Source organism: Indicator indicator, chromosome 9 (genome assembly GCF_027791375.1).
Source record: "Indicator indicator isolate 239-I01 chromosome 9, UM_Iind_1.1, whole genome shotgun sequence".
Lineage (NCBI taxonomy): Eukaryota > Metazoa > Chordata > Aves > Piciformes > Indicatoridae > Indicator > Indicator indicator.
The window spans coordinates 17,255,242-17,282,377 of NC_072018.1; the positions used below are offsets into that span (position 1 = coordinate 17,255,242).

The window sequence follows — 27,136 nt, forward strand, 5'->3', positions numbered from 1 at the left end:
ACCTGGGAAAAATGCACACCAAAGATAACTGTAGGAGACACTGAATGAAGACCCAGATCAGAAGACAAAAAGTACCCTCTGTACTCCTGACTGCTTGCTCCTGATAACTCTGTTGACCTCAAAGAAGTCATTGCAGCATAAACTCTCATGCACCATGCTGTCTATTCTAATGCCTAATCTTCCTGGTTAATGTTGTAGATACCACCTGCAGGCAAGGTGAACGTGTTGTATAAAAATCTGCTGAATGGCACTGAAGATAACTGCAGGGTGGGATACTCTTCTCATATTACACTGGGAGGTTATAGAAGCTATCAAGCAAAAAAAAAAAAAGAGTTCTTAGTGTACTCTCCTTCAGGCCCTTCCTGTAGACATACTTTGCTATTATATATCTGAAAATGATCCATGCCCCATCAGTCTCCACCACTGTTGCCTGTTAGACCATGTTCCATGCTTGACAATCAAATAAGTTTATTTATTATTTAGAGCTAGAACCATAGAAGCACAACAGTCACCACTGCATATCTTGTCTTTTAGGAATTCCCTAGGCCCCAAATGGAACATTCTGTACCCTACATAGCACATGAGGAGACCCAGACTTCACAGAAGGGGACTCATTATGGTATTTGATTCTGTGATTCTGTATTGGATATGGCACTTGGAGCCATGGTTTAGTTGTCAGGAGGTGTTAGGTACTAGGTAATAGGTTGGACTTGATGATCTCTGAGGTCTTTTCCAACCTGTTTGATTCTGTGCTTGGCTTGATTAATCATTTGTAGGCTTGGCCACGATAAACTTTATGAGATATCCCATATCTCTGCTGACTACTCCTTTCAGGAATTGACATCCATTGTGTCAGAGGACTGCAAGGTAAGAGAACATGAGTTCAGGCATGAAAGTTAAACATGGTGTAGACAGCTTTGTAAACACCTACATCTAGTCCAGCTTTCTATTCTCCATTAAATAAGTATAAAGTAAATTCAAGCCTAAATTCTTGAGGAATCCCCCGCCATGCACTTGAGCTACAGCTGATACTCAAACTACTCAAAAGGATGCTGCCTTAACTGAGGTAGTTAAAAACTCAGATGAAGTTAGTACCCTCAGTCTTCCCCTACTCCAAAAGGAGAGGAGTAGAAGGAAGTCTTCAGAGTGTGATTTATCCCAACACTGACATTTCTTACCCTGTCAGAGGTATCCATCAAGATTTCAGGCAAGCTATCTTCAAGTTACTAGCTTAAATAAAAGTGAAAAATACAACAGTGTCTGTCTTCTATCTTAAAAGGACTTTTGGAAGTGTGGTCTCACTGAGCTTGTGAAGTATTTTAGAAAGTAGTATGGAAGTGCCATTTGTATCATTCATGTTTGAAGGCATCCGATCTCTTAAGAACCTTTGGGTTCAGATTGACCATCCAGGAATTAAAAGTAGAGAAATGTGTTGCTCACCAGCTTGTTTCTATTTAGCCTCTTCATTTAAAACAATAAGGTATAATTTTTATATATATATTTTTTTTTTTTTTTAAGTTTGGGTCCACTTCCTTTGTGAACTTTCCTCTCTACATAAAACATACCAGAATTGGGTTAATTTGGGTTGGAGCTGTGTTCAAACTTATGCACCTATAATATCTAAAATGTACTTGCAAGCAAAGTAGGTGCACATGCAGTTATGCATTAATTGTTTTAGCAGCAAGGATAGGGACTGCAGAGAAGGGAGCTTCATCTGTGGCTAAGGTTCAGCATGGACCTTTCTTCTTCCTGTATGCAATTCTCTCCCCATGGAGGCAGTCAGTATGTAAGAATAGAAAGGAGCATGGTATTCACAGACAGACAATACTAGGACTTGTAGAGCACCTGAAACCCACCTTGTTATCATCTTACCTCTTCTCAGCTCTCCATCAGTCAGCACAGAAAAGGCCCTAATATTTACAGAAATTCAAGGGCCTCTTAGATCACTAGCAATGATTTCCTCCTCTCTGAACCCAGTATTAAGGAATCAACTTCCTCTGTAAGTATTCCCCTAAGCTGCCCACATTTCATTCTATGCAAAATGGCAGCTGAGGCTCATGTTTTGCTCTTTGAAGTTCTTAAAGAAGACATCAAAACCAAGGCAGTGCCATAGTGCAAGCACTGGAAGATGTCCTCTATGTTACTGAATTGACAGCAGCTTGCTCAGGGCTGTTGGTCTGTGCCCACTGTTCCCACTCAGGTGGCTCCCAGCCACAGTCAGTCCATTCCAGGGCTCAGCCACAACAGGCTGTTGAGGTGTGGTTACCCATCTTTGGGTAATAAGAGAATTTCCTAGTGTGTATATGAGCCAGGAAACGGAGCCTATTGCTTCTTGTATTACTAGGACAAAGATGAAGCTGGCCATTGATGTCCAGAACTGGGGCTAGGAAGCAGCTGAGTTCCCCAAAATGGCAGAGGAATCTACAGAAAGAAGCATGAATAAGTGCTGAATAATTGTCTGTTTGAGGATGTGGCTCTGCCCTCCCTATCCTTTGAGGAGGTTAAATCACATGAAGGGATGCAGAGACTCCAGTGCACTGGGAACAATAAACTAGGTTAAAGGAAGAAAGTAATGAAACGTTGCAAGAGCTGGTTCTTAGACAAGACCTGGGAAGTGTGAGACACCAAAGAGTTTTGGCTTTGGTAGCAACAGGTGAAACTAATACCAAAGTGGAAGTTTCACTCACAGAATACTGTACAAATAATGCAACACTGATCAAAAATCTGCCTTTTTTTTTTTTTAAGAATGATTCAGTGAGTCATCTTCTCTGTTTCCATAGCTCTTATTCTGAAGCCTAAATATCTTCTCCAAGTTACATTGACAACTGCATTGGTCTTTCCAAGGGAATATAGTCCTTAGCCTGCAACATTCTTTGCTTCCATGCTCTGTTATCTTGTTTTGCCAAGCACTTGATATCAATAAAGAGAAATCTGCTGTCACATTGTCAGAGTGATCAGAATGCTTTATTTATTTATTTTTTACCATTGGTTTTAACTACAATTATACTAATTTACTGAGATTTCAAACCAAAGGAAATAGAAGTTTCTGTGGGGTGGGTTGTTTGGTGGTGATGGGTTTTGTTTGTTTTCTTTTTTTTCTTCTTCAGTATTTTGGGTCTCACTGAAGGTAGCAAGGCACTCACTTCTTAAAAATCTTGAACACTTTTTCTACATAAAAGTCATCTGGTGGGGGTTTCTTTGGGCTGCCAGGCTGCAGGAACTTCTTAATTGTAGGCATATTGCTCATTTTTATTTTAAAAGCCTAAAAAATAAAAACACAGCATAAGAGAAATTCCAGCTCACTCAATAGCAAACAGTGCTCCTCACACAAAACAACTACTTCCTCCTGCTGCTAGAAGAGATCTTTGTATTCATTCAGATCTTGTGACATCTACACAGTCATCTTCTGTCCAAGATAAGAACCCAGCTGCTGAAAAAAAGCTAATCTTACTAGTGAAAGCAGTACTGGAACAGACAATATCTAATCTCTGCTGCCTGAAAGAAACTGAAGGCAACAATTCTATTTCCAAGAGCATTAAGGGATGGTTTTGAAGCTGTAAATACACTAATGCAGCTTATGACCTTTTCATTGCTGGTTCTGATTGTTCAAATATTGCATTATGTTTGCATCTTGCATGGCCAGTGTTGTCCCACTGTCCCAGCATTCTAGGTGAAGGTGAAATGGCTTGATGCCTTCTCAGTTCAACTTGATTGTCCAGTGTTAGTTTCTCATAGTGCATTGTAGCCTAGTGTTGTCAAAATATCTACATGAGGCTGGAAGATAACACAGCACCTCAGGGAGACTTATCCCCTTCTGGAGCAGTGGCTGGAGGTCAGGACTAGGATTAGGGAACAATTGGACACCTCTGGTGGCAAGAGATGATTCTGTTAAGGCAACTGAGTCAAGGATCCTGAGACATCTCACTGTACAGACAGCCAGAGAGGACTGGCTGGTACAGACTGCAAGCAGCTGGAAGCCTCACAGTTAGCGGGGCAATCTTAGGTATACAAAACCCTCTTCTAACAACAAGTCTAAGGGAGGGGAGCTTTACAAAGCAACAGCCAGCACTTGCTGGCAGATACATGGACATAATTTCCTCTTTCTTACAGCCACCCCAAACCCCATTTCTTCATCAGTTCCAAGCAGAAAATCTACCTGTGTAGAATGATGTTTAACCGCTTCTTTTGCTAGTGGGAATAAAGCTGAAATCTTTGAGCACACCCCTTAAATTAACAGTTTGTAAGCTCTAAGAAGCATGACCTGAAGTCTTGCACACTTAGGCTAAATATCTGTTACCAACACTGCTTTATGACTATGATTACAGGCACGTGGAGGGCCACTGAACACCAGCTGCCTTTTTCCCCCAGTTAGATTACTTGGGTCCACTGTATCTTAATGACTCCTGTGGGTCATGCCCCAGGCTTATGATTTCTGGTCAGCAGAAGTGTCTAATTTTTATTTGGCTTCAAACTTTGTACATGGTACAGAGGCAGAGAATTTATCCTTTGCTGTATTAAGTTTTAAATGATCAACTTTGGTACAAGGCAGAAGTGAAGTCATTAGGATCCCAAAAATGAAATAGCAGTCCATACAAAAAAAAAAAAAAATGGCACACTGTACCTTCTTCTATCAAAGACTTTAATTTTTATCTGGTATTATATAGCGTCTACTGGCAGGAAACAGGAAACTTAAAACAGGGCAGCTTAGATCAGTGATTCCCTTGGGATGACATGAATTTCTGGGAGGCATATACCACTCAAAGAGGGATAGGCTTTATCACGAGCACAGTGTCTTACCACAAACCAACTAAATCAGTTCCCTCCTGCTTGATGTTAAGCAAATACATGACCATGGTAGTCCTTTGAAGAGGCCGCACTCCTGATTTAGATAGCATGGAGAGATGATCGCTTCAAGATTGCCCTCTAGCTTCTGAATGCTGGCACATTCCAGTACAAAATTACCTGCAACTGAGGAAACCCGGACAGCACAGCAGGTACTTTCTCCTCCACTGCTAAAATGGCTTCAAGTAACTGAACATCTGCCCAGCTGAATTTGTTGCCCACGAGAAAGTCTTGGCCATGCTGTTTCAAAACCTGCAGAATACAAGCGAATGTGGGCTACAGATGAGAACAGAACACACAATGCCTGACAGCTAAGCCTCAGCACAGCTGTAGAGCTGAACAGCTATTATATGTGAAATTTCAGGGTGGAGTTTTCGGCTGGAATCTCTAAGCCTAAATCACTTCATTATGGTAGGGGGGAAAAAAAAGAAAGAAAAAGTCTGAACTCTTACAGTACACAGACTAAAAAACTTTGGCCACCCACTAAAGATGATCGGCAAATGGAACAGGGACAAAGACACACACTTAAATAGACTAGAAGCAGTTATAGAATTAAAATAGAGATATTGAAGGAACTACGAGTGACTCGAAGAATTTACAAAACTAACTTTTTGCTATTATGCCCAGTGTTGATACCAGAATGCAAACTCAGAAATGCAGAATTACAGTTGCTAACCAAAGAAAAGCCCTGCCTTTGGGAGTAAGTTATTCTAGTCATAAGAACTTTTAGTATCTCCAGCCTTTATTATTGTTTCCTATCAGAACTAGATGAATGTTACAAAAGTGAAAAATGTTGCCAGATGTCTGAGTCATATGGGTTTGGTTTGTTGTTTTTGAAACAGGGATGTGCAGAAATCTGTTGTTTTACTAAAGTATTCCTAATCTCTCTACCTAGTTTATTTGCAAAGAATTTTTTGCATTCTTTTAATAAAAACATTACATTTAAAATTAAGTATAGCACATATATGCTCTAAACAAATAGAAGTGTGGAACTACCCTCTTGAGGAAAAACCAGAAATCAGACATGCTTACTTTTACATTAGTGAAAACTTTTGCTGCAGAGCTGAACATATTTCTTTGTTTGCTTTGTAGAGGTTCAAATACCACAGCCCTGACAACACAAACCAACAAACAGAAAACATGCTGCCATGTTTCCCCCTTCTTGGAGAGAGCCAAGAAAGCTGAGGATTTGGAACCAACCTACACTACAATAATTCTCATTTTGGGAGAACTTTTTGGCAATTGCAAATAGAAATTTCATAGACACATTCTCACTATCACTTACCTTTTCAAAGACGGGGAAGTACCTGTTAATTGCCCTCTCCTTAATTGAGTCAAGATTTTTATCCTTTGCCTCCGGTGGGGAGAAAGGAAAAACCAAAATCATTTGCATCAGATCTGCTATTCCTTCTACATACATGTCAATCCTGTGTGGGGGGAGACAGTAGAAAAGGCCACAGCAGTTATTTCATCTGTTTTCCAATTGACTAAGGCAACTTTAGGTAATATTACATCACCACCATAGTGCCAATTTTCACAGCCAAAACTAAACATAAAATAAAGCTACACATTTTTTAAAAGGACTAAAAAGCCTGTTTCTGATCATCAACACTTCAGCAGTCATGGTTAAAATTTAAAGGCTAGAGTACTTGGAGTTTTTTTTATCGTGTTAGTCTTTCTCATGCCTTGGTACTGGATTTACAGGATTGAATTTGTTGTCTATAATGCAGCTATCAAATAACATATTGCTCATTAAGTGAAAAGAGGTGTTGCAGTACAGGGCTCTCTCCTTCAAGTCTTTCCCATAGAGATTGTATTTCCCTGCTATGTAGCTGAGGATGGCTCTGGTCTGCACCATCTTCATCCCATCGATCTCAACCAGGGGCACTTGCTGGAACATCAGAACTCCATCTAGGGTGGAAAGTTGAGGGAAAGCTTGTTAGTTCCTCCTAGACTGCTAGCTTAACTGGAGAGCAGGAGACTGAGCACATTTCTTTTGCAGTGGAGGTCACTGGTGTCTTAACTGTAAAAATCCATGCAGCAAACTGACATTGTAGCAAAGACCAAATATTGGCCAGGCTACATTACACTTTTGTAGCTAGGTGATTGCATTGCAGCTGGGCCCCTTGCTTTACAGCATTGCCAAAGATTCACATGACTTATGGGAAGTGGGCATGACCTAGGCCTTTGCATTGCTGGACCTTGCCTCATGCTGGCAGGAAAAGCCTGAACCAGCACTTTTAACCTATGGGATCGGAAGAGAGTAGAGACCTGTGTTCAACTTGAAGGTTTAAAAAAAAAAATCCTATTATTTTGAATGCAGATTAATTCCCTGTTAGGGACACATACACAGGCAGAAAGAATGAGAGGGTTAGCATTGCAGCAACACTGAGCTACTGGCATAAAGGAAGAGGTCAGGCCATTTTAAACATCCTGAAGCTACGGAGTTAAAAGGCAGGCACTGTAACAGCAGTTGTTTACAGTCACTCTAGGGATAGGAGTTTGAGAGTCCCTGTAGAGTTTCATTACAGGCCTATATTCAGTGTCATTGCACAACATTTTAAGCCTCTTTAGATACACCTTTGTAGTCCTGTTTTCTTCTGGAGTTGGTGCCTGAGCCTTCAGTGAGGCCCTGCTGAGACCTAAGCTTACAGAGATTTGGCATAGCAGAGTCGGTCTTTGCTGGGCCAGTTTTCTGCTGGACTAATTCACTATCTTTAGAGATACTTCCTCTCCCATTTTACACATTAAGGGCAGCCAGAGAACAATCCTGCCCTGTTAAAATCACAGCAAAAATCTAAATCCACCTAGGCAGCTGCCACTCTGCATTGCTCAAAGTTAATTTAATTGCTCAATTTTAATCTGCATTCTTCTGTCAGGTAATAAGGGTTCATGATAACAGGCATGTCTGGGTTTTAACTCTTTTTTTTTTCCTTTTTTTTTTTTTTTTAAAGCTTTGTGGCTCAGGCTTATCCTGCTTAGGACTGTCTGTTGTACTTGCACAGAGCCTAGCACAACAAAAAACTGGCTTTCCAGAGAATTTTGGTTCCATTCAAGCCTTTGTTTTAGAGATTTATCTCACTGAGGTTCTGAAAAAACATGTATCTATGAATGTTTGTACATTGATGTACACAAGTACATCTATGCTAGTCAGTTCAATGCCTCATGCTAGCTAGCACAGCCTGGCCACATCACTCTGTCTAGCACTATCTGCCTATAGAGCATGGTGGTCACACCTAAATGACATCCCTTGGCCTGGGACAACTCCCCGATGATGGCTGGAAATTGCTTTGGGGAATGATATTTGCCCTAGGCCAAAAATGTGCCAGAAACCATGCTAACAGTTCCACAGCACATATAATTAAGTTGCATTAAATAGGAATATTTGCTGCTACTGTTTACTGTGCTACAAGAGACACAATCACAGCAGCTGTGGACTTTAGCTTATAAGAGTTATTTGGCACTAGGAAGAACAACTTACTCAAAACTAGTATTTCAGTATTCTAGGTGTTCACCTAGAAGTTTGCACTGGTTTAAACACACTAATTATAAATCACTAATTTAGCTAAATCACAGTAATTTTTTGAAGGACTCAGCCTCAGGTGTCAGAATTCTTACCTTTGATTAACTTTTCATACTGCTCTCTTGTTTCCAAAAAAATTTCTTCAAACTGGATAAGGAGAGAGAACAGTGTTATGTGGTTGTATTTGAACGATTTCCTTCTTTAAGTGGCGGTACATAACCAAGCAAAAGATAATGGACCAGATCATCAGCTGCCTTATTTCACATGCATCTTCACAGCTGGGCCTGTGAAGAACAGAAGGGCCTGGCCACTTCTGCCTTGGGGCACTTACTCAGAAGTCACCTAAAGGCAGGTAGAAACAGAGCACAGACATCTACAGGAAGAAGAGATGTTGCTGCCAGTGCCAAGGGAAGCATCAAGTAAATCAACTATGTCTAACTCCAGCCCAGGGCACGTAAGTCAACAACATTTATTTATATCTTGTTTGTCGTTACAATGGGTAAGACTGAGTTAAGGTAACTTTGTACAGCTGGAAAATTCCATTAAATCGACATGTTTACCCATTATGATTAATTGCTTCAGAGGACTGATATTAGCTCTAATAAACTGCAAGTTCCACTGAGTTTGCATTCCAGATACTAACCACCAAACAAGATAGTTATCAGGTAGTCCCCCTGACCAAAGTAATTTAGCCACCCTCTTGCACATGGAGGATAAGCAGCTACATGTTAAATTGTTCCTTACTGAAGGCCAGTGGAAAATACCAGTTTGAAATACTGTACCAAGCACCAACTAACCTCCACACCAGCTGCTGCCAGCAGCCATCGTACAGGCTCCATTCGCCCCCTTCCATTCAAGTAGGTAAGCCTGGGCTTCCTGGACATGCTTCTGAGCTCCTTGTTCTCTGAAAAATACTAAGTTGAAAACAGCATCTCATAAAACTGGTGCAAGTACCATTAATTTGAGGGGACATAGAGCCTTTTGTCCTCACTATACCTGCTGAAGTTTAAACTTCTTCTGGTTTAAAATGCAAAAATAAGAGATGAACCAGCAGCACCACTTAGCCTGGGATAGGAGAGGACAAATGTGCAGATTTCTAAAGCCTTACCCAGTGCTGCTAGGGAGGTTTGTTATGAGCAAACAGCTGTCTTTAAACAAATGGCATGAGTCCCTGGCTACAGAGGGAACCTTGCTGCATTAAGACAATTACACAAAGCCACATCCTCAAGGAAGTTACTCACCCTTACTGCCATCACCCTCATTGTAAAGATTAAAAGAAAGGGAAAACATTTCACTGGTACACTGAAGTTTGTCTACCTTTGTTTGCCATTTGTCTAGCTTCAACTGCCATCTACTTCTTTCCTCAAGCAGAAGCAAATTATTTGTCAGTCTTCCCTTTGTTCCATGAAGCAGGCTGAGCTTGCCTGGTGGTCCTATTCAACAGCTACAGGACAATTGGGTGCTGCTTATGGAGGCATTGATATGTCCCTCAAAGCCAGATTTGGAACCTAGTTCAAATGGCTTCAGGTGCCCCCAGAAATATTCCCCAGGACTCTGGGAACATGCGTGCTCATGGGACTGGCACATCAGAGGCTGCGTGTAGCTTGCTGTAACAGCACCATGAGCAAAAGAGTCTGTGGCAGAGACTGGACATCTATATTGAGCTATTTCATACATAGAGCTAACAAGCTGGACTATTTGTGCTGGGCCTTGAGTATAAGTATTTGCACATCCAGGTCTTCATTTCTCTGTGATTTGTTGCCCTAATTACAAAAAAACAACCAACCAACAAAACTACCAATGAACTAAAAATAATGGGACTAGCATTCCCCCTTCACAATGATGTTAGTATCATACATTAATGATTGGGAAGGGAAAAGCTTAAAAATTAATATCCTACACATATCCAAATGACTGAGAAACAAAAGTAAAGTACATTATAAAAAAAAGAAATAAATTTACAAACAGCTCTGGTTTTCTGAGTAGTATAAGCCTAAGCTAATATCACCTCTGTCACAGCCACATGATGTTCCCCACTCAAAACAGGTTCAGAACACTCTAGTGATGTGTTTTTCTTCAAGTCACAGTGCTTTGTAAGTGTATTTAAAATAGTGGTTTTACTAGTTTCTGCATGTTGTGTGACTAGCTTTCACTATATGGCAGTGCAGCTTATCTGTGTGGTTGACAACAGTTTACTATTGCCTCTCATTATCGAGCTTCTCCACATTGCATCCATATCATTTCAACACATATTCATCCAAACTGCTATTTGGATGAATGAAACTTACATTAAATAAGACTTTTCCTTTAATTCATGAGTGCACAAGCAGCCAAATTAGTTGCATTAACAAAAGTCTATCAGCTAGCCATAGGAAAAACAGTAAATATTTATGCTCATTCTCAATATACATCTGGAGTGTGCCATGCTGCTGGGCAGTTATAGAAGCTGTGTGGGTTTGTAACTTCCAGGGAAAGTAAAATATCAAATGCTCTACAAATTACTGACCTGTTAAAATCATACAATTGGCCATACCACATCATACAATGCCATACCACAGCAGCAGAAGGGCAAAAGAAGAGTCAAGAAATAGTGTTAACAGATACTGCCACTACAGCCACAGCATAGCAGCCCTAAGAACCACCAGGCTTACAAGTAGTCCAATGGTCTCATCTGGTGTTGCTCCTCTGTGGAAAGATGTTTGACTGCTCCCTGCTGAAGAAATTGACTCTTGCATAAAGGTACAAGTGACCAAAGGCTCCCAGAGAATTTGGAGAGCAAATATAATTACATAAGCAATATCCAATTCCTATTGCAAAAATGCATCATCAGCCAAGGCATTTTGGGACACTGCTGAAGAATTGGTTTACACCAGGAACTTATACAACAGCATCTTGCATGTGCTACCTTTAGCCTTAATTAATATTTAGCTAAGACTTCAACACAAAATTTGCCTATATGCAAATGTTTTTCTACTTTTGTCTAAACCCTCTTTCCTAATGAGCCTTATACATGCTTGTCTTGAATGTTTCAGAGGATGCTTCTCAGCAACGTAAGAATCATTCGAGAGGATGGTCTTTCAGAATCAGCATTACCTGTATCTAGTGTGAAGTGCCCTTTAGTCCTGGAGCAGAGCCTGATGGACCAAGCAGGCCAGCAGCATTCCTGCTCAAACACAGAAGAAATAAGCACAGTGCTAGAGGCTTGCACTGGGTTCTCCCATGCGCTTTTACTCCCACACACTTTATCCCCTCCATGATTTTATAGCTGCCTTGCTCAACTCTGAGCTGCACGACAGGATTTGTTTCCTGATTTAAAAAAAAAATAAAATATCTTTCTCTTCCTTTCACTGTCCTGCAGCTTCCAGCTGGTGGGTTAACTACTGAGCCCTGCTTAGCCTAGCTAGCACACAAACTAAAGAGAGCAGAGAATTTACATTACCCCAGGAGACACCCAAATAAATTTGGAAGCAGCTTCACTATACAGGCAAACACTTCAGGAATTTTAAAGTTAATACTTACCTTCTAACCTTAACTCAAGCTCCACCCAGCACAGGCAGGTCCCTCTAGGGTATTCAAATTTTAGACCTCTGGGGGAGTTTCCAGCCATACCCAATTAGAGATAAAATCTCCCACTGCTGTTAAACTGGCACCACCCAGCTTAAAGGCATAGGTCTCTGAAAATGGCCATCCGGGGCAGAAGGTGTCTTTCTTTCACGGTTTGTTGATTTGGCTATAGCATGTGGGTAGCCCCATAGTTTGTCATCTAGTCATACTGATCTCTTGGAATTATTGAGATGTTCCACCCAAATACAAAGGTGGTAGCAATAGGCTTTCTGGTAAAGAAGAAGGGGATGAAGAGGTCTGTGATTTGAGGCTCAGGGAAGGGTGGTCAAGCAAAGTATTCCAATGCCTTTTGGATTTGCTAAACATGACGATGTCCAGCTTTGACTGTTCCCCTTCCACACATTCTTATTTGCCAGAAGGACTTTCTCCTTTGTTCTCTTTTTTGCTTCCAGCACAGCCTCTCATAATGTGAGTAAAAAGCTCTTTTAACATATAAAGAAAGAAAGTTTCTTCTTTGCATAACTTGTTAAGCCACACCTGTGATTCTTGATGCATCTGGCATGAAGCCTGGGTACCAATTAAGTACTCCTGGGTTGGGCACTGGCAGATTTTCAATAGTGCATATACCATGTCCTGGCATGTCAAGTTCCCAGGGTGCTCTTCTGGAGACATTTCATTGTGCTGTAGGTTAGATAAGACTAAAGTCTTCTCAACACATATCTGCCTGCAGTCCTCAGCTAGTTTAGGGGACCATGCCTGAGTCTAGCTACCAGCAGCATTCTCTGAGAAGCAGGGATGTGGTATGTAATTAAAGAATGAAACAGGGTAGGATTACAAGTATTCTCTCCATGCTGCTTATCAAGCTCCTGAACTGAAGCACACCACCAGTGTGTTAAAAATTTACAGTCCACATGAATAGTTAGAAAAAGTCATGCATCACTCAAGCCTCGACTTGTTGCAAACCCTCAGCAACTGCTCTAGCTCTGTCCTGAAGCTTTGCCGACCACCTGAAGACAAGATTAAGTAAGCCTATATTCACCCTGACACATAGTTCTGTAAACTGATTGGCGCTTTTCCAGACCACCAGCAAAGTCTGTAAACAGTAACCCTAATTCTGTTTTATACCCATTGTGCTGCTGGTGAGGAGAGATTAAATGAAAAGCTAGTTTACAGAATTTATTATTAGGATTATTTAGTATTTATTGATTTAAGTATCTCAACATGGTAAAAAGTTGCCTTCTAAGAGGAGAATTAGGCAGCTAGCCACTCCAAGGGACTGCGTGGCTATGGAGGATCCTTTTGCATCCCTCCAGGGAAGGAAGCATGCTTGATTACCCCTCCAAAATGCCTGCACACCAACACACCTGGTATGGTGAATAAATGGGAAGAACTAGAGATCGGTGTGCAGTTACAGAGACATGGTAAGATGGCTCATGTCTGAAATGCTGTCATGGACTGCTATGTACATTTTAGGAAAGCTAGACCAGCAAGGTGAGGTGGTGAAGTTGCTCTTTATATGAGAGAGTAGCTGGAATGTATTGAGCTCTGCCTAGATGGGGATGAAGATTTGAGATCTTATGGGTACGAATGAAAGGACAGGCTAATACAGGTGACAGTGCTGTGAGTGTTTACTACAGGCCACCTATCAGCAAGAGGAAGTTGAGGACACCTTCTACAGACAGCTAAAAGCAGCCTCACAATCACAGGCCCTGGTTCTCATGAAGGACCTTGATATTTGCTGGCAAGAGTACACAGCTGGGCACACACAGTCCAGGAAGTTCCTGCAGAGCACTGATAACTTTTTGACACAGGTAGTGAAGGAGCCAACAAGGAGAGATGTGCTGCTGGACCTTGTATGAACAAACATTCTGTAACACTGCAAGAAACTGCCAAGCATTTTAACTTATCCTCCTCAAACGTTCAAATGACTATGGCTATTTTACAATTGATTTAATTATCTGCAGAGAAACTTGGAAAGAACAGAGAGCATTTTCTCTTCTACCATCAGGATAGCTTCGATCAGTTGCTGGATTCTGCCCATAGAATTTTGACAGACATGAAATATTGTAAATTTTTTTGATTCAAGATGAAGAAGGTTTATAGGAATGAAAGAACTAATGACTTTTCTCAGTTTTGCTCCAGTACAGAGTTGATGTTCATGACCTAAACCTACATTTCAGGTTTATTTCCGCATCCATGGACAGTTTTATAAATTGCACCTATACAACAGTTGCTACATTTCCATTAAAAGTACAAATAAAAATTTATCAGAAGAAAATGTAGGTATGGTACAAGATGTATTAGAAGTGGGGAGAATGTTAAGTGGTTAGTCATGTGTGTGCTGGATCAGGTACAAACCTCCACTTGCTTTTATTCCCTTGTTCTCAAGGAGAGGTTCAATGCAAGTTTGATAACAGAATAGGAATCTGGCTCATCTTGCCCAGCTAATTAGCAGTTCTATAGACCTCAGTGCTAAGTTTACAAGGGCAACATCTCACACCTACACATGCCTCTTTTTATCAGCCTGCACAGTGGGAAGTTAAACTGAATGTAGGTATACAACAAACTGAACTGCCCTTGGCCCAGCAGGAATATTGATAGAAGGCTTTGGTGTGCATGAGGACTACACTGAAACTGTGCAGGGTCTTCATGTATGAGGTAATAAAGTTTTAATATGTAAAAAGTAGTCATAGATCAAAAGCAGACATCTAGCGCTTAGAAATCTAGATTTACTGCATCAGGCTCTGTCCTTCAGGTCCTTCCCATAGAAATCTTATTTTTTGGGCTGTATGTCCGAGGATGGCTCTGGTTTGTATGGTAGCACACAAGGTAACAAAATCAAATAGAAATAATTCAAGACTGTCAAATGTCTTACATTTCAGTGCCATGCTGTTTACTAAAAGGCAAGACCATCAGCTGTTAGGCTTGCCACTGCACGTACTGGCAGACAGTCACCTTAGATCTTCTGCATGTTTGCTTGTAGAACATTTGTCTAAACAGTTTCACACCACAGATTTCCTCATATTCTGGCAAGAAACCCCTCCTTTAGTAAAGCATCAACACCTGGCAATGAGGGAAAAGTATTCACAGTGTTGAGAATTTCAGCTGTGCTGAAGCTTAGGAGATCGATGAGTTCCCAAGTGGGGAACTCATTCATCAAATATTAGATGAGTATAGTCATTGCATTCCAAGGTCAAGCAGCATCTTATTTCTCAACCCATAGCTAACACAGGAATTAAACAGGGCCATTAGGGATCAAGCACAAATCTTTTCTTGTAAACAATATCATTAATATAGAACTACATGTAACAGTACCCCATGATAACATCTTACAGAGTAGCTTTTCAAAGCATAAGTGCCATTTATTGAAGTGATTTATAAAAATAACTTAATATTCCTTTGTCAAGTAATCTGTTGAAACCATAAATTAAAAAAAGAAAAAGGAAAAAAAGTAAGAAGAGGAAGAAAACATTGGGTTTGGCAGGTATGAGACCTTAGATAGGAACTACACCAGGTTTGTGTGATGGGTTACTACCTCTACATCTCATTTATGTAATTTTAAATGCAAACAAAATATCTTTGCATGAGGCATATGGGTTATCAAGGATCCCCTTTATATCAAATATAAAGAATTTATCCTCCAAGAAAAGTAAACGTTTGCAAGCTCCAACTTTCATTCATGACAAAGAGTGATATGACCACATAAAGTTTATTTGATTAGAACAGATCCTCCAGTTACACCAAAAATGTTATTCCTGAATTAGAAAACAAATTAAAATGAAGTTTGAAGTCACGATGCTGACATTTCAGAAAAGTTACTGAGGAACTGGCAAGAGAAATGCCCCTCTCCTTTTTATTAAAACCCACTTGTTTCATTTGCCTGCAGCTATGTTCAAAACAATGAAGAATCAAGAAGACAGCATGCTCGGTGCCAGCTTGTTGCCATTTCACTTGTTTAAAATTACCTGTAAGATCTCAAGAAGAATGAATTAAAAAATAGACTTGTAGTAAAGTGTTAGAAAAGATACCTGCCTATAGTATTTTGTATGAGAGGAGATACTGCCATAAAACTCCTTTTGAAGACCTCTTCACCTTCTTTCTGCAGTATAATTGTAGAAGTGCCATCTGGTAGCTCTCTCAACAGCTGTTGTTGTAGCCAGGCACGTTAAATCGCCTTTACGTTATAGTACATGCGGAGAACTCTCCTCACAGTCTCCACATATTTATCATCAGGAACAGGTTTTCTTTGGCTTCCTGGCTCTAGAAACTTCTTGATTGTGGGGATGCTGCTTATCCTCTTTTTAAAAGCCTAAAAGGTGAACAGTAAGTACAAAGTGTTTAAAGAACAGAAAGTAACACATGAAGAAACTATTTCACTGATTTGTGAACCACCCTTTAAAAAGTTGGACGTAGAGGCAATACAGGAAATATAATTTTAGCCATGGATAAATTTTACTCCCCCTCACTCCAAACCTTGTTATTTTTAAACAGTAATAAACCAGACCTCTGTCATGTATTGGTATGGGATGAAATGGAAATAGCTATCTGTGGTTTCAAATCTGTGTTTTACTCAAATCACTTCTCATGATACGGGGAACATCTCCTGCTTAAAGAACTAAAAAATAAAATTTAAAAAAAGAGTGAATTTCTTCAGGTCTGTACAGGGATTATGCCAGAAAAGAAGAGATTCTTCAGACGAAATGTATTATGAGGTTCTTCCCAAAGCAAGAAAAGCAAATGCTCTTCTTTTGTGGAATTATCAATGCACAATAGATTGAATTATTCTTTATCACATTACAGCCACACGAGTGCCTTGTTAATGTAAGGTACCTGTAACTGAGGAAAGCCTGAGAGCACGTCCGACTTCTTTTCTTCTACCATTAAAATGGCTTCAAGAAGATGAACATCTGCCCAGCTAAAACTGTTGCCAACGAGAAAATTCTGCCCATGGCCTTTCAAAACCTGGAAGTGTCATAAATGAAAGCATTTAGATGTGGATAGTCAGCTGGAGTTGATGTTTTCAAAATGCACAGACACACCTTCTTTGACAGTACTCACTGCCTCTTGTTTTCTTTTCATCTTTCTTTCCCATGCAGCTAGGGATACTTCTAGACTGGGGATGTCAGAGCAGTGCCTGTAGTAACTCATCGTTTTACAGGATACCCATGAGCAGTCCTTAAAGTGGCAATATAGAATCTCCTGTCCTTCCCTCCTATAGCCCTAGGTAACACCATGTACTGGGCTACAGGGTTAGATACCTCTGTGTTCACTCCTTTGCAGCCTAAAAAGTCTTGAATTTTTCACTAGCAAAATAGAGAATATAAAAGAGAGCTGGTAAGCCTAAAACATCAGGGCTAAATGCAACTAGTGGAATCTAGGACAGAAGGAACTGACAGCCATCTATCTATAGGACAGCTGATAAGTGGGAAAATGTATTCCCTTTAGTCTTTAAAACAGAAAATTAGCTATTTCTGACAAACTATCCAGTTTATGTATATTAATTTCCACTGAAAGTATCTCTTGGGTCACACCTCCCAAAGGATCAGTTAGAGAAACACCAAGATTCCAGTATGGGTTAAGCAGAAGACCATTCACACTAGAAGACAGCAGTGGCAGCGGTATATTGCTGTGGTTAGAAAAACATGTAGATGTATTTGAAATATTAAATAAAGCTGACTATTAGCTATCTAAAATGACATTGCCTTTGCAATGCAAGTTACACATTTTCGTGTTTCCTAAAACCAGGAAGCTGCTATTTTAACTGTACAATATAGCTATGTTTACACATTCATTGGATCGTAACAGTTTTGAGCCAAAGGGGATAGCTGGATCCTTCAGTCTGAATGTTGATGCTAGTCAGACCATTAAATCTTATTTAGAAATTTCTGCATTTTACCCACCCCAACTTGTGTCATACTGCTCTGACCTCCCCCTCGTCTCTCCAGCTTGCAGACTAAGTATGATGTCCTCGTTTACAGCACTGCACTGAAATCTTCCTGTTTCTTCTGCTTTTGGTAAAATATTCACTGTTCCCATTGTTATCCTTCCAGAACAATGTTAGGAAATGGTCCTCCTACATACCTTTTCATATACTGGGAAGTACCTGCTTGTTGCCTTTTGGACTATATCAGCAAGTTGTTTCTCTTTATCTTCAGCCGATAAAAATGGAAAGACCAAAATGAGCATCATAAGATCATCAGTTCCTCCAACATACATATCAATCCTTAAAACCAAAGCAAACAAAAGTCTTAAATAAGAAAGCACCTTCATAGGAAGGGTTTTCTTAGATTTGTGTTGTGATAGCAACGTTGAATTCCCCCCTGCCCAAATGAAAATGATTTTTGTAGTTAAAAAAAGTCACAGTGAGTTTCATTCATAGTTGTGGTGGTGTTGGCACTCACCTCACTGTGCAGGATCAAACAGCACTGCACAGAGTTAGCAAGAGTTTAACCTTAGTGTTACGGACCTCTTCAGATTCACTATAGAAAAACACAGCACCACAAAAAGTCATTCCCAGCTGGCTTAGTCTTCTGAATATATACCACCCTCAAGGTTTCATCCACGGTCCAAGTGGTGACAAACAGATTAATAACGGGGTTGGAAACCTGACCTGAAGTATACCAGGTTCCACATCTAGCTAATGGTCAGTGCAGCAGTTCCTCAAATAGTCCCTTTTTTTCATTTTCCCAGAGCTCTGAAAGCAGGTTTTGTATTGTAGACAAGAGTCAAATTTAAATTCTCCTCATGAATATAATAAAATACTTGGTAAAATACTCTAACAGCATTCTAACCAACCACCATATATTGTAAGAGACTTGAGTTCCTGCTCTGTAATAAGACTAACTGCAGTTTTTGTTGTCAGACAACAGCTTCCTCTGTAAGGATTAACCACATTATGTGCAATAAGAAGCTATCAGATATTTCTGCAAGGCTTAATGTATGCCAGCTTCTCTCCTGCAGCTATCCAGTCTAAAAATGTACCTCTGCCCTGTAAAGATTAGCTATCCGAAGTACTTAAATCTGGAGCTAAGTGAAGCATGGATGCTTCCTTCCCCCTAGTACAAAATCAAATCAATAAATAAACTTAATTTATGTTTGTGCTAAGACAGCAGGAACAGGCCTCGATCTAAAACTCAGAAGAGAATGCTGTTTGAAAGAAGAGGTATGCAAGGAATGCAAACTACAGGAAATGATGGTTTATTAACAAAGCAGCCATGACTGAGGCTCCTGTCCATTCTTTTTGTTACTTCCCTGAGCCTGTCTCAGGTAATTCTTTCAACCATTTGCACTGCTTCATGACAGTTTATTGTAAAGTACTGATTAAAGTTAGGTGCTTCACTAGTTACTTGACCTTTACTTTTCCTTCTTTTGAAAAACAATAGGAAATGGAAATTTAAAGGCTACATATTCAGATAGCCCAATCACATTTTTTTTTCTTCACACAGACACATCATTGCTCAGCCTGGAGAAGAGGAGGCTCAGAGGAGACCTTATAGCAGCCTTCCAGTACCTGAAGGATGCTGGAAAGCTGGGAAGGGCATGTTTACAAAGGCATGTGGCATTAGGACAAGGGGCAATGGTTTTATATTGGAGAAGAGTAGACTTAGATTAGGAAGTTCTTTACTGTGAGGAAGTTCTTTACTGCCCAGGAAGGTGATGGAGGACCCATCTGTAGAGACCCTCAAGGTCAGTCTTCACAGGGCTCTGAGCAACCTGATCTAGTTGGGGATATCCCTGCAGGGGGACTGGCCTAGCTGACCTCTAGAGGTCCCTTCCAACTCAGTGCATTCTATGATTCTATGATCAAGACTTGGATTTAATTTCACACAAAACCACCAACTCATAATACCAAACCTATGTACTTTCTACGGTGCTGTGGAACATCACGCAGTCAGAGATGACATCAATGCTTGATCTCATTTTGCAACTAGAAGTTAAAAACTAAGCATTTCTTTTCATGAAGTTTTCTGTTTACGGAAGTAGTTCCAACACTTACATGTCAGTCACCTCTTGAATACCTGTGTCAAGCTGTAGTAAAGTACAATAAAACCCTTAAGGATTAACTGTAGAGATAAAAGTCCTCTGGGACTTTCCAGCCCCTGTTTTTATGTAAAAATAATTGCATTAGGACAAATCAGTTTGCTTGCATTTAGCTGTGGCCTTTCAGCCTCACTACAAGTTGGGTGTCACTGAGGCATACAGGTGATTATCTGACTGCACAAGCATGTAATTAATTCTAGGTGTATCTAAGCTACTATAATGAATTTAAGAAGAGAAATACTGTCACAGTACAGGGCTCTCTCCTTTAGGTCCTTGCCGTAGAGGTTGTACTTTGCTGCTATGTAGCTGAGAATGGCTCTGGTCTGCACCATCTTTATTCCATCAATTTCCACCATGGGCACTTGCTGAAACATCAGGGATCCACCTAAGGGGAAAGTCACACATTGTTCTACTGGATAGTAGCATTCTACTGGATAGTAACACTGCACCCATGTTTAAGAAAGGTAGAAAGGAGGACCCTGGCAACTACTGACCTGTCAGCCTCACCTCTGTGCCTGTGAAGATCATGGAAGACATTCTCCTAGAAGCTATGCTAAGGCACATGGAACACAGGGAAGTTATTCAAGATAGCCAGCATGGCTTTATCAGGGACAAGTTCAGCCTGACCATTTGAGTGACTTTCTACAGTGGAGTGAGTACATCAGTGAACATGGGGAGAGCTATGGATGTTGTCTGTGTGGACTTCTGTAAAGCCTTGGACCTACACAACAGCCTTCACTCTAAATTGTAGAGATATGAATCTGATAGGTGGAATGTTTGGTATATAACTGACTGGTTGGATGGCCACATCCAAAGGGCAACAGTCAATGTCTCAATGTCCAGATGAAGATCAGAGACAAGTGGTGTCCCTCAGGGGTCCGTAGTGGGACAATACTGTTTCATCAATGACATAGTGGGATCAAGTGCACCCTCAGAAAGTTTGCAGATGACCCCAAGCTGAGTGGTGCAATTGATGTGCTAGACAGTCAGGAGGTCAGACAAATTAAACTGCTGAGCGCAATTATTGTGGATTAAGATTCTTGCTGTAAAAAAATTCACTGAAGCTGCAGTCAGGACTGTGTACAGCACCTTTTATGCTGAAATTGAAATACAGTGGAAATAATCATACTAAACATATCATCTGAGTAAGAAGTGTCTAATTCTAAACATATTTTAAAAAATTATATTCAAATATTTAAAACACAGTTGAAGCAAACATCAGACTCTCCACTCTCTCTCTTATAACCAGTATCTTAGGGTAAATCAGGACATTCAGTAAGTTTTAGTACATGTTTTTTCAAGTAGCTGAAGCCCAGGGTAAGTTTATGAGACTAGGTGAGACAGAAATTGAAAACAGAACAACCCAGAGGCCTGGGAAACTCTCCAGATGGAAACACATTCAATTTTCAATTGCATCTGTCCACATAGGGGAAAACTAAAATACTCAATCTCTGCAACTATTGTCAGATCTGTTTTATTCCCCTCACTGCTGTGCTGAAATAAAGTCCCACACAATTGTCAAAGTCTCCTCTTCACATGTCTTTTCCGAGACTAAGTGAAGTCTGGTCACACTTTCCTTGAGGTTTCATGTGGACTCACCCTGCAGAAGCTTCTCATACTGCTCTCGAGTTTCAAAGAACTCTTCCTCAAACTGGCAAAAGAGAATGAGAAGAGAAAGTGAGTGTCTTTTCACATTTCTGGAATAGATAAGCTTTTAAAACATCATAAAACGACAAGAATATGCATCATGGGTCCTTTGGTTTCAGACATGTCTCTAAAAGAGAGCATACCAAGGGCAGAAGGACTGGCAAAATCTTTTAGGCTGTCATATTTGACAAATGCTGCTAAAGGCATCCCTAGCAGAAAAGCAGGCAGTAAGAACTGGGGTGAGGACAGTTGGTTTGATATTGAACTGGCAATTTAAGGTGGAACAGTCAACAGCACAGACTAGGCCATCCTAAAAATGCTTTTTGGTATACGGAAAAAAGCTCTGCTGCGGGGTATTTTGATTTGGGAGCTGGTCAAGAACAAATTCTTAGAAAGTTAAACAAAAACTTTTATGAAATAATGCAAAAATATTATACCCAGCAGGAAGTTTAGTATAGAGGCATGTTTAAGACACAGAGATGATTTCTCCACTAGATGAGAAACAAAAAGATACAGGCTTGCCTGAAGTCAGAGTGATGTAGATATATTCAGTATGGTTGAGGATGGCTGGTCCAATTGGTGCTACTTACAGAGAAATTCAGTTCAAGACTAAAGGCACCAAAGCCAGAGGTCTACAAGTTTGCATGTGCCACACGTGTCTATAGTCAGTGTAGACCATGGAGACCAGGAAACAATTGAGCTTACAAGTCCTAGATGCCTAGCTGTGGGCTCTCAAGTCAATCAGTTCCTCAGTCAATCTCTCTCAGAACATCTGTGTAAATTATGCTAATAATTAATACTTGCTGGGTTAGGGAAATCCCAGAAGAATGCAGTGTAAGTTCTGAACCACGGTAAGTGTCATCGCAGAGCCTAAAATTCAGAACCTAGGTTTCCGCTGATGAAAAGTGGGGGAAAAAAAGAAAAACAACATAGGAACAAACGATACAGAGAAGAAGCCACTTGGGTCTTCCAATGAAGACTGGTGGTCTTTTTGAAAATGGGGTAACCATATGAAGTGTAACAACCTACCATAAAAAGAGGACACTCAGGGAAGCTACTAGTCCTTTCTGTCAAACTGAATCACCACATTTTATTGCCAAGGTATCAAGATAGATAAATTAATAAGTAAATTATAACCCATCAAAAAATATATTTCAAAGTCATGTCTTACTTCTTGGTTTATCCAAATATTTTTCTTCCTGCTCTGAGATTTCTAATTTCCCTACACATATGGGTCAGCTTGCTCACTTCACCCTGTTAAGCCTCCTCTAAATGATGCCAATAAGACAAATTATATTTTGTGCTATAGCTTACTGTGGAGGATGCAGCCAGTGGAGTGAAAAATAAAACTGGTGGGTGAGCACCCAACTGAAAACAAAAAGACTAGAGAAAGTAAATTCATCACTGTTTTGTTTGGCACAGGTAATACTTGTTGTGCCATGAACACATCTATCACTCAGTTCAACAGCTCCTGGGTCAGTAATTGAATACTTAATTAAGCATTATGAAGTCTGGAATTAAACAAGAAACTGGTTTACAGTGTCACTGCTCAGAAGACATGTAACTGAAGCCAGACTTTTGCATACCTGAAAAATTTTCAATTACACTGAAAAGCCAAAGCTCTTTTCTTACTGCATCTTAGGATGCCTTTTTTGTTGTTGTTAACTTGTGGTCTACCTCAAAGCAGCTTAAAGTTAAAAACATTAAAACAAACCTCAACCCCAGCTGCAGCTAACAACCAGCGAATCGACTCCATCCTGCCTCTTCCATCAAAGTAGTAAAGTTTTGGTTTTCCAGCCATTACTTCAGACTTCCTGTTACCTAAAACAGCTATAAAAGGTACTAAGTTAATAATGATACTGGCAATGGCAGCTGGCTGACAGGTCACTCACATAACAAAAATTTAAGTTCATTTTTGACAAAACATTTCAATAAAGTTTTAGTCTAAACTGATTAGGGTTTATGCTGTTCCGTTGAGTCAGAATATTTAATAGTCTTCTCATTTCCCTGAAATTCATGAAAAGTAAGCATCAAGTTTCTAAGTAGGAGATAACCAAAAAAAATAAGTCATGACTAAGGAAATCCTTAAAACACTTCAGAAAAATGTAAGTTTTAGCACGAAAGTTACTCAATCACCACTGAAAGCCAAGGTTCAGTCAAAGGGGAGAAGAAACAGACTTTTTTTTTCAAATCTGTCAATCCTTATATCAAAGAATGCCAAAAGTATCTGAACGTCAATTCTATGCATACTTAGGTGCAGTATGGGAACATATTTTCAAGGCCTCTCACTTTTCTTTCTAGCTGTCATGATCCAGGGTAAGTGATCTGGAATTGGTGGAAACATCAAAATAACCAGTTTCTTCTGTAAAACCCAAATTAAAATACAGAGATTCAGACTTCTGCACTAATTCTGCTTCTACTGGTTGCATTTCTTTCTATTAATAAGCCCTGTTGCTAAGGAAAGTGTTCTAAACCATTCAGTTGATAAAATACACCATGCTTTGCTACCAGCAATTTAGTTCTTGAATAGCTTAATAAAGCTGGTGTTATTTTTTTTTAACAGACTTATATTTAGGTCTCAGCAGGAACTACATTCAACTGTACAGCCATAAGCCAAAGTAGCATCAAATTTCATACTGGCATTTCATACACAGTACTCTGCACCAGCAGCTCCTTGCTGCAGCTAAGAGCTGTGTTCCCTCTGTAGGAAGATTTCTTGTCACTCCAGTCCACGGTCCAAATAATGCTGGGAAAGAGGCTGTTGGCACACAAACAATAGCCTCTAGTTCCCAATATTGCAAGAGCTCTTTCATAAGAGGAGGGCAAAAAATGAACCTTTGAAAGACCTCAACCACACAGAAGGCAAGTGATCTGCTTGTTAGCCAACAGGCATGAAAACATAACACAAAATATAAGACTGCATCTACCACGGAAATTCAAAACAAGCCAGGCTATTCAGCTCTTCAGGCCTCCTTAGGAACTAAAACATTGCCACCTTGTATCTATAGTGCTAACATAAGAAAAAGAAGCTAAAGGTGACTTTTAACTTGAAGTTCAGAAAATTAAAGCAGCATAAAGGACACCTTTTCTTCAGTGTGTCTTTCTAAGATAGGCTTCTAAATAAATGTCACAGGAGATAAGCAAGTCACTGTTGCCAAGCACACATCAGCACAGCAAAGACAAATGGAAGGTAAAGACACGATGGATGCTTGCCTTGTAAAACAAGCTTTAGACAGAGCCTGTCACACAATATTTGAAGGGAAAGCCCAACTTGTGAACTGAAAAAAAGGGCACCCTAGGGATGGGCAAAGATCTTCTCCCCTCCCCACTGTTACCACCAGAAGGGAAAATGGCAACTTGCAGTAAGGAGCTGCAGTTGCAGGAAGGTTGTTGGCCACTCCCCTCAGCCTGGGGCCTTTGGGGAGGGCAAAAAGGCAAAACGCAAAAGGGCCTTTGGGACAAAAGGATCTGAATTTACTATCTTATTGTGATTTATGAAGGCCACCTGGGCTAACAGGGGGGAAGAACATCAGTATCTGTGCAAAAAAGTCACCACTCCCATGCTAGCTACGTGCACCAAAACATTGGTGGGAAACGACTAGCAGACCACGGGCACTGAGAATGTCTTGCAGATGCAGGACTTCAGGAACCAATGCTCACTGCTGGCATTATGCAACCTTCAGCTCAACAGCAGCTGCTCTTCCCTACTCTGCATCATGTAACAACCAACCTGGAGGGGAAGTCCTCTGCTCAGTGTCTGACAGCAAGTAACCTCCGGGCCATCAACTCCAATCCCTGCTATTTTTAACAAGTTCTTCACAGACCGACCATGAGGAGTGGTTCACGTTATCATGTAGGAAGCCACCACGCTGACAGCTGGCAGTAGGGAAAGGGCTTGGAGGCAGAACCGCACAGAGCAAGTCCTCACCTAAGAAATGAGAAATGCTGAAGTACACGCTGCTTGTAGAAGCGCTCTGATCAGACACCCGAATGCTAGCACTGACCACCATACCGCGAGAGCCAAGCAAGCCAGGGGACAGCAGAGTGATGACGGGAAAAGAGAAATCACAGAAACTCACGCTAGTCACATGAATTAGGTGGGGAAGTGGAGCAAAAAAAAATCACAAAAAACAAAGCCCAGCCACGCACCAACCTGACCCACGACCACGCGCAATCGCCGCAGCCCCTCCAAGCCACAGCGCTATGAGGCGGTGGTAATCGGGACAGCCACCAATCGAAAGCCATCACTCTTCTAGGAGGCGGTGATAAGCGGGGAAGTCGCCAATAGAAATACGCTATTCTGCATATATCGCAAAGGCTTCAGGGAGTGGGAAAAAAAGATATAAAGAAAACAAACCACTAAAAGTGCCGAGCTACTTTATTCTAAAACGTGTCCTTTACAGACAGGTAATTTTTTAGCATATGGCATTTAATTTTAGTCTCGGTAGCTCGCTATAACGGAAAGATGGATGAAATCTTGTTCCTTATATACTACAGCGAATGCTTCTTTAGTCTGGATGTGAGGGCGATCTGGCTGCGACATCTGTCACCCCATTGATCGCCAGGGTTGATTCGGCTGATCTGGCTGGCTAGGCGGGTGTCCCCTTCCTCCCTCACCGCTCCATGTGCGTCCCTCCCGAAGCTGCGCGCTCGGTCGAAGAGGACGACCTTCCCCGATAGAGACGGTACCGTTCATCGGTCAAGGGTATACGGTAGCTGCGCTCCCCTGCTAGAACCTCCAAACAAGCTCAAGGTCCATTTGTAGGAGAACGTAGGGTAGTCAAGCTTCCAAGACAGCAGACACATCCAAGTGAGGCACTGCATGGGGCAGTCTGCCATTATTTTGTGCTTATTTGCAGCACAAATATTAAAGAACAACTGATGTTACAGATTCACTTTTTTTCATCTGTAGATGGAATTTCTAATACAAGCCAGGATGTCATTGGCTTTCTTGGCCACCTGGACACACTGCTGAGTCATAGGTAGTTGACTGTCAACCAATACCCCCAGGTCCCTCTCCAAGTCACAGCTTTCCACCCACACATCCCCAAGTCTGTAGATTGCCATGGGGTTGCTGTGACCCAGGTGGAGGACCTGGCACTTGGCCTTGTTGAACTTCATACAATGGCTTATTGATTTAACCTGTCCAGATCCCACTGTAAAGCTTCCTTACTGTCTAGCAGATAATACAGCCACCAGCTTGATGTCATCTGCAAATTTACTGAGGGTGCTGCATTCAATCCCCTCATCCAGATCACTGATAAAGACATTAAAGAGGACAGGGCCCAGTATTGAATCCTAGGGGACATCACTCGAGACTGGGCACCAGCCAGATTTAACTTTGTTCCGCACTACTCTTTGGGCCCAGCCCTCCAGACAGATTTTTATCCAATGCAGAGTGCACTTATCCAAGCCTTGTGCCCCGAGTATCTGAAGGAGAATGCTGTGGGAAACAGTGTCAAAGGCTTTATTAAAGTCCAGGTAGACAATGCCCATGGTACTTCCCCCATCCACTAGGCA

The 27,136-nt window shown here is 40.9% G+C and overlaps 2 protein-coding genes across 3 annotated transcripts; both read right to left on the reverse strand.

Annotated features, from left to right (window-relative positions):
• Window positions 1-3,123: 3,123 nt before the first annotated feature.
• Window positions 3,124-9,262, reverse strand: LOC128969158 (glutathione S-transferase 3-like). The gene is made up of 6 exons (XM_054383870.1): window positions 9,163-9,262; window positions 8,461-8,512; window positions 6,621-6,753; window positions 6,128-6,269; window positions 4,963-5,094; window positions 3,124-3,262 (listed from the first exon to the last, which is right to left on the reverse strand). Exons 1-6 carry the CDS (start codon window positions 9,247-9,249, stop codon window positions 3,140-3,142), a joined length of 669 nt encoding a protein of 222 aa, XP_054239845.1. The 5' UTR covers window positions 9,250-9,262; the 3' UTR covers window positions 3,124-3,139.
• A 6,400-nt stretch (window positions 9,263-15,662) lies between these two features.
• Window positions 15,663-25,432, reverse strand: LOC128969140 (glutathione S-transferase 3-like). 2 transcript variants are annotated; one of them, XM_054383834.1, is made up of 7 exons: window positions 25,347-25,380; window positions 23,331-23,446; window positions 21,569-21,620; window positions 20,222-20,354; window positions 18,011-18,152; window positions 16,760-16,891; window positions 15,663-16,238 (listed from the first exon to the last, which is right to left on the reverse strand). In XM_054383834.1, exons 2-7 carry the CDS (start codon window positions 23,415-23,417, stop codon window positions 16,095-16,097), a joined length of 690 nt encoding a protein of 229 aa, XP_054239809.1. In that variant the 5' UTR covers window positions 23,418-23,446; window positions 25,347-25,380; the 3' UTR covers window positions 15,663-16,094. The 2 variants fall into 2 exon arrangements, with proteins under 2 accessions (XP_054239809.1, XP_054239810.1); XM_054383835.1 differs by lacking the exon at window positions 23,331-23,446 and having other exon boundaries at window positions 25,347-25,432.
• Between the last annotated feature and the right edge of the window lie 1,704 nt (window positions 25,433-27,136).

What these genes read in the sequence shown, in the direction of transcription:
- LOC128969158 (XM_054383870.1), bottom strand. Translation starts at nt 9,249, where the DNA reads ATGTCCAGGAAGCCCAGGCTTACCTACTTGAATGGAAGGGGGCGAATG. An exon ending in GACTTGAAGGAGAGAGCCCT is followed by an intron (nt 6,270 to 6,620) that starts GTACTGCAACAC and finishes CCCCCCACACAG; the next exon opens with GATTGACATGTATGTAGAAG. An exon ending in ACTTCCCCGTCTTTGAAAAG is followed by an intron (nt 5,095 to 6,127) that starts GTAAGTGATAGT and finishes TGTATTCTGCAG; the next exon opens with GTTTTGAAACAGCATGGCCA.
- LOC128969140 (XM_054383834.1), bottom strand. Translation starts at nt 23,417, where the DNA reads ATGGCTGGAAAACCAAAACTTTACTACTTTGATGGAAGAGGCAGGATG. An exon ending in GACCTAAAGGAGAGAGCCCT is followed by an intron (nt 18,153 to 20,221) that starts GTACTGTGACAG and finishes TTTGGTTTTAAG; the next exon opens with GATTGATATGTATGTTGGAG. An exon ending in ACTTCCCAGTATATGAAAAG is followed by an intron (nt 16,892 to 18,010) that starts GTATGTAGGAGG and finishes TGACACTTCCAG; the next exon opens with GTTTTGAAAGGCCATGGGCA.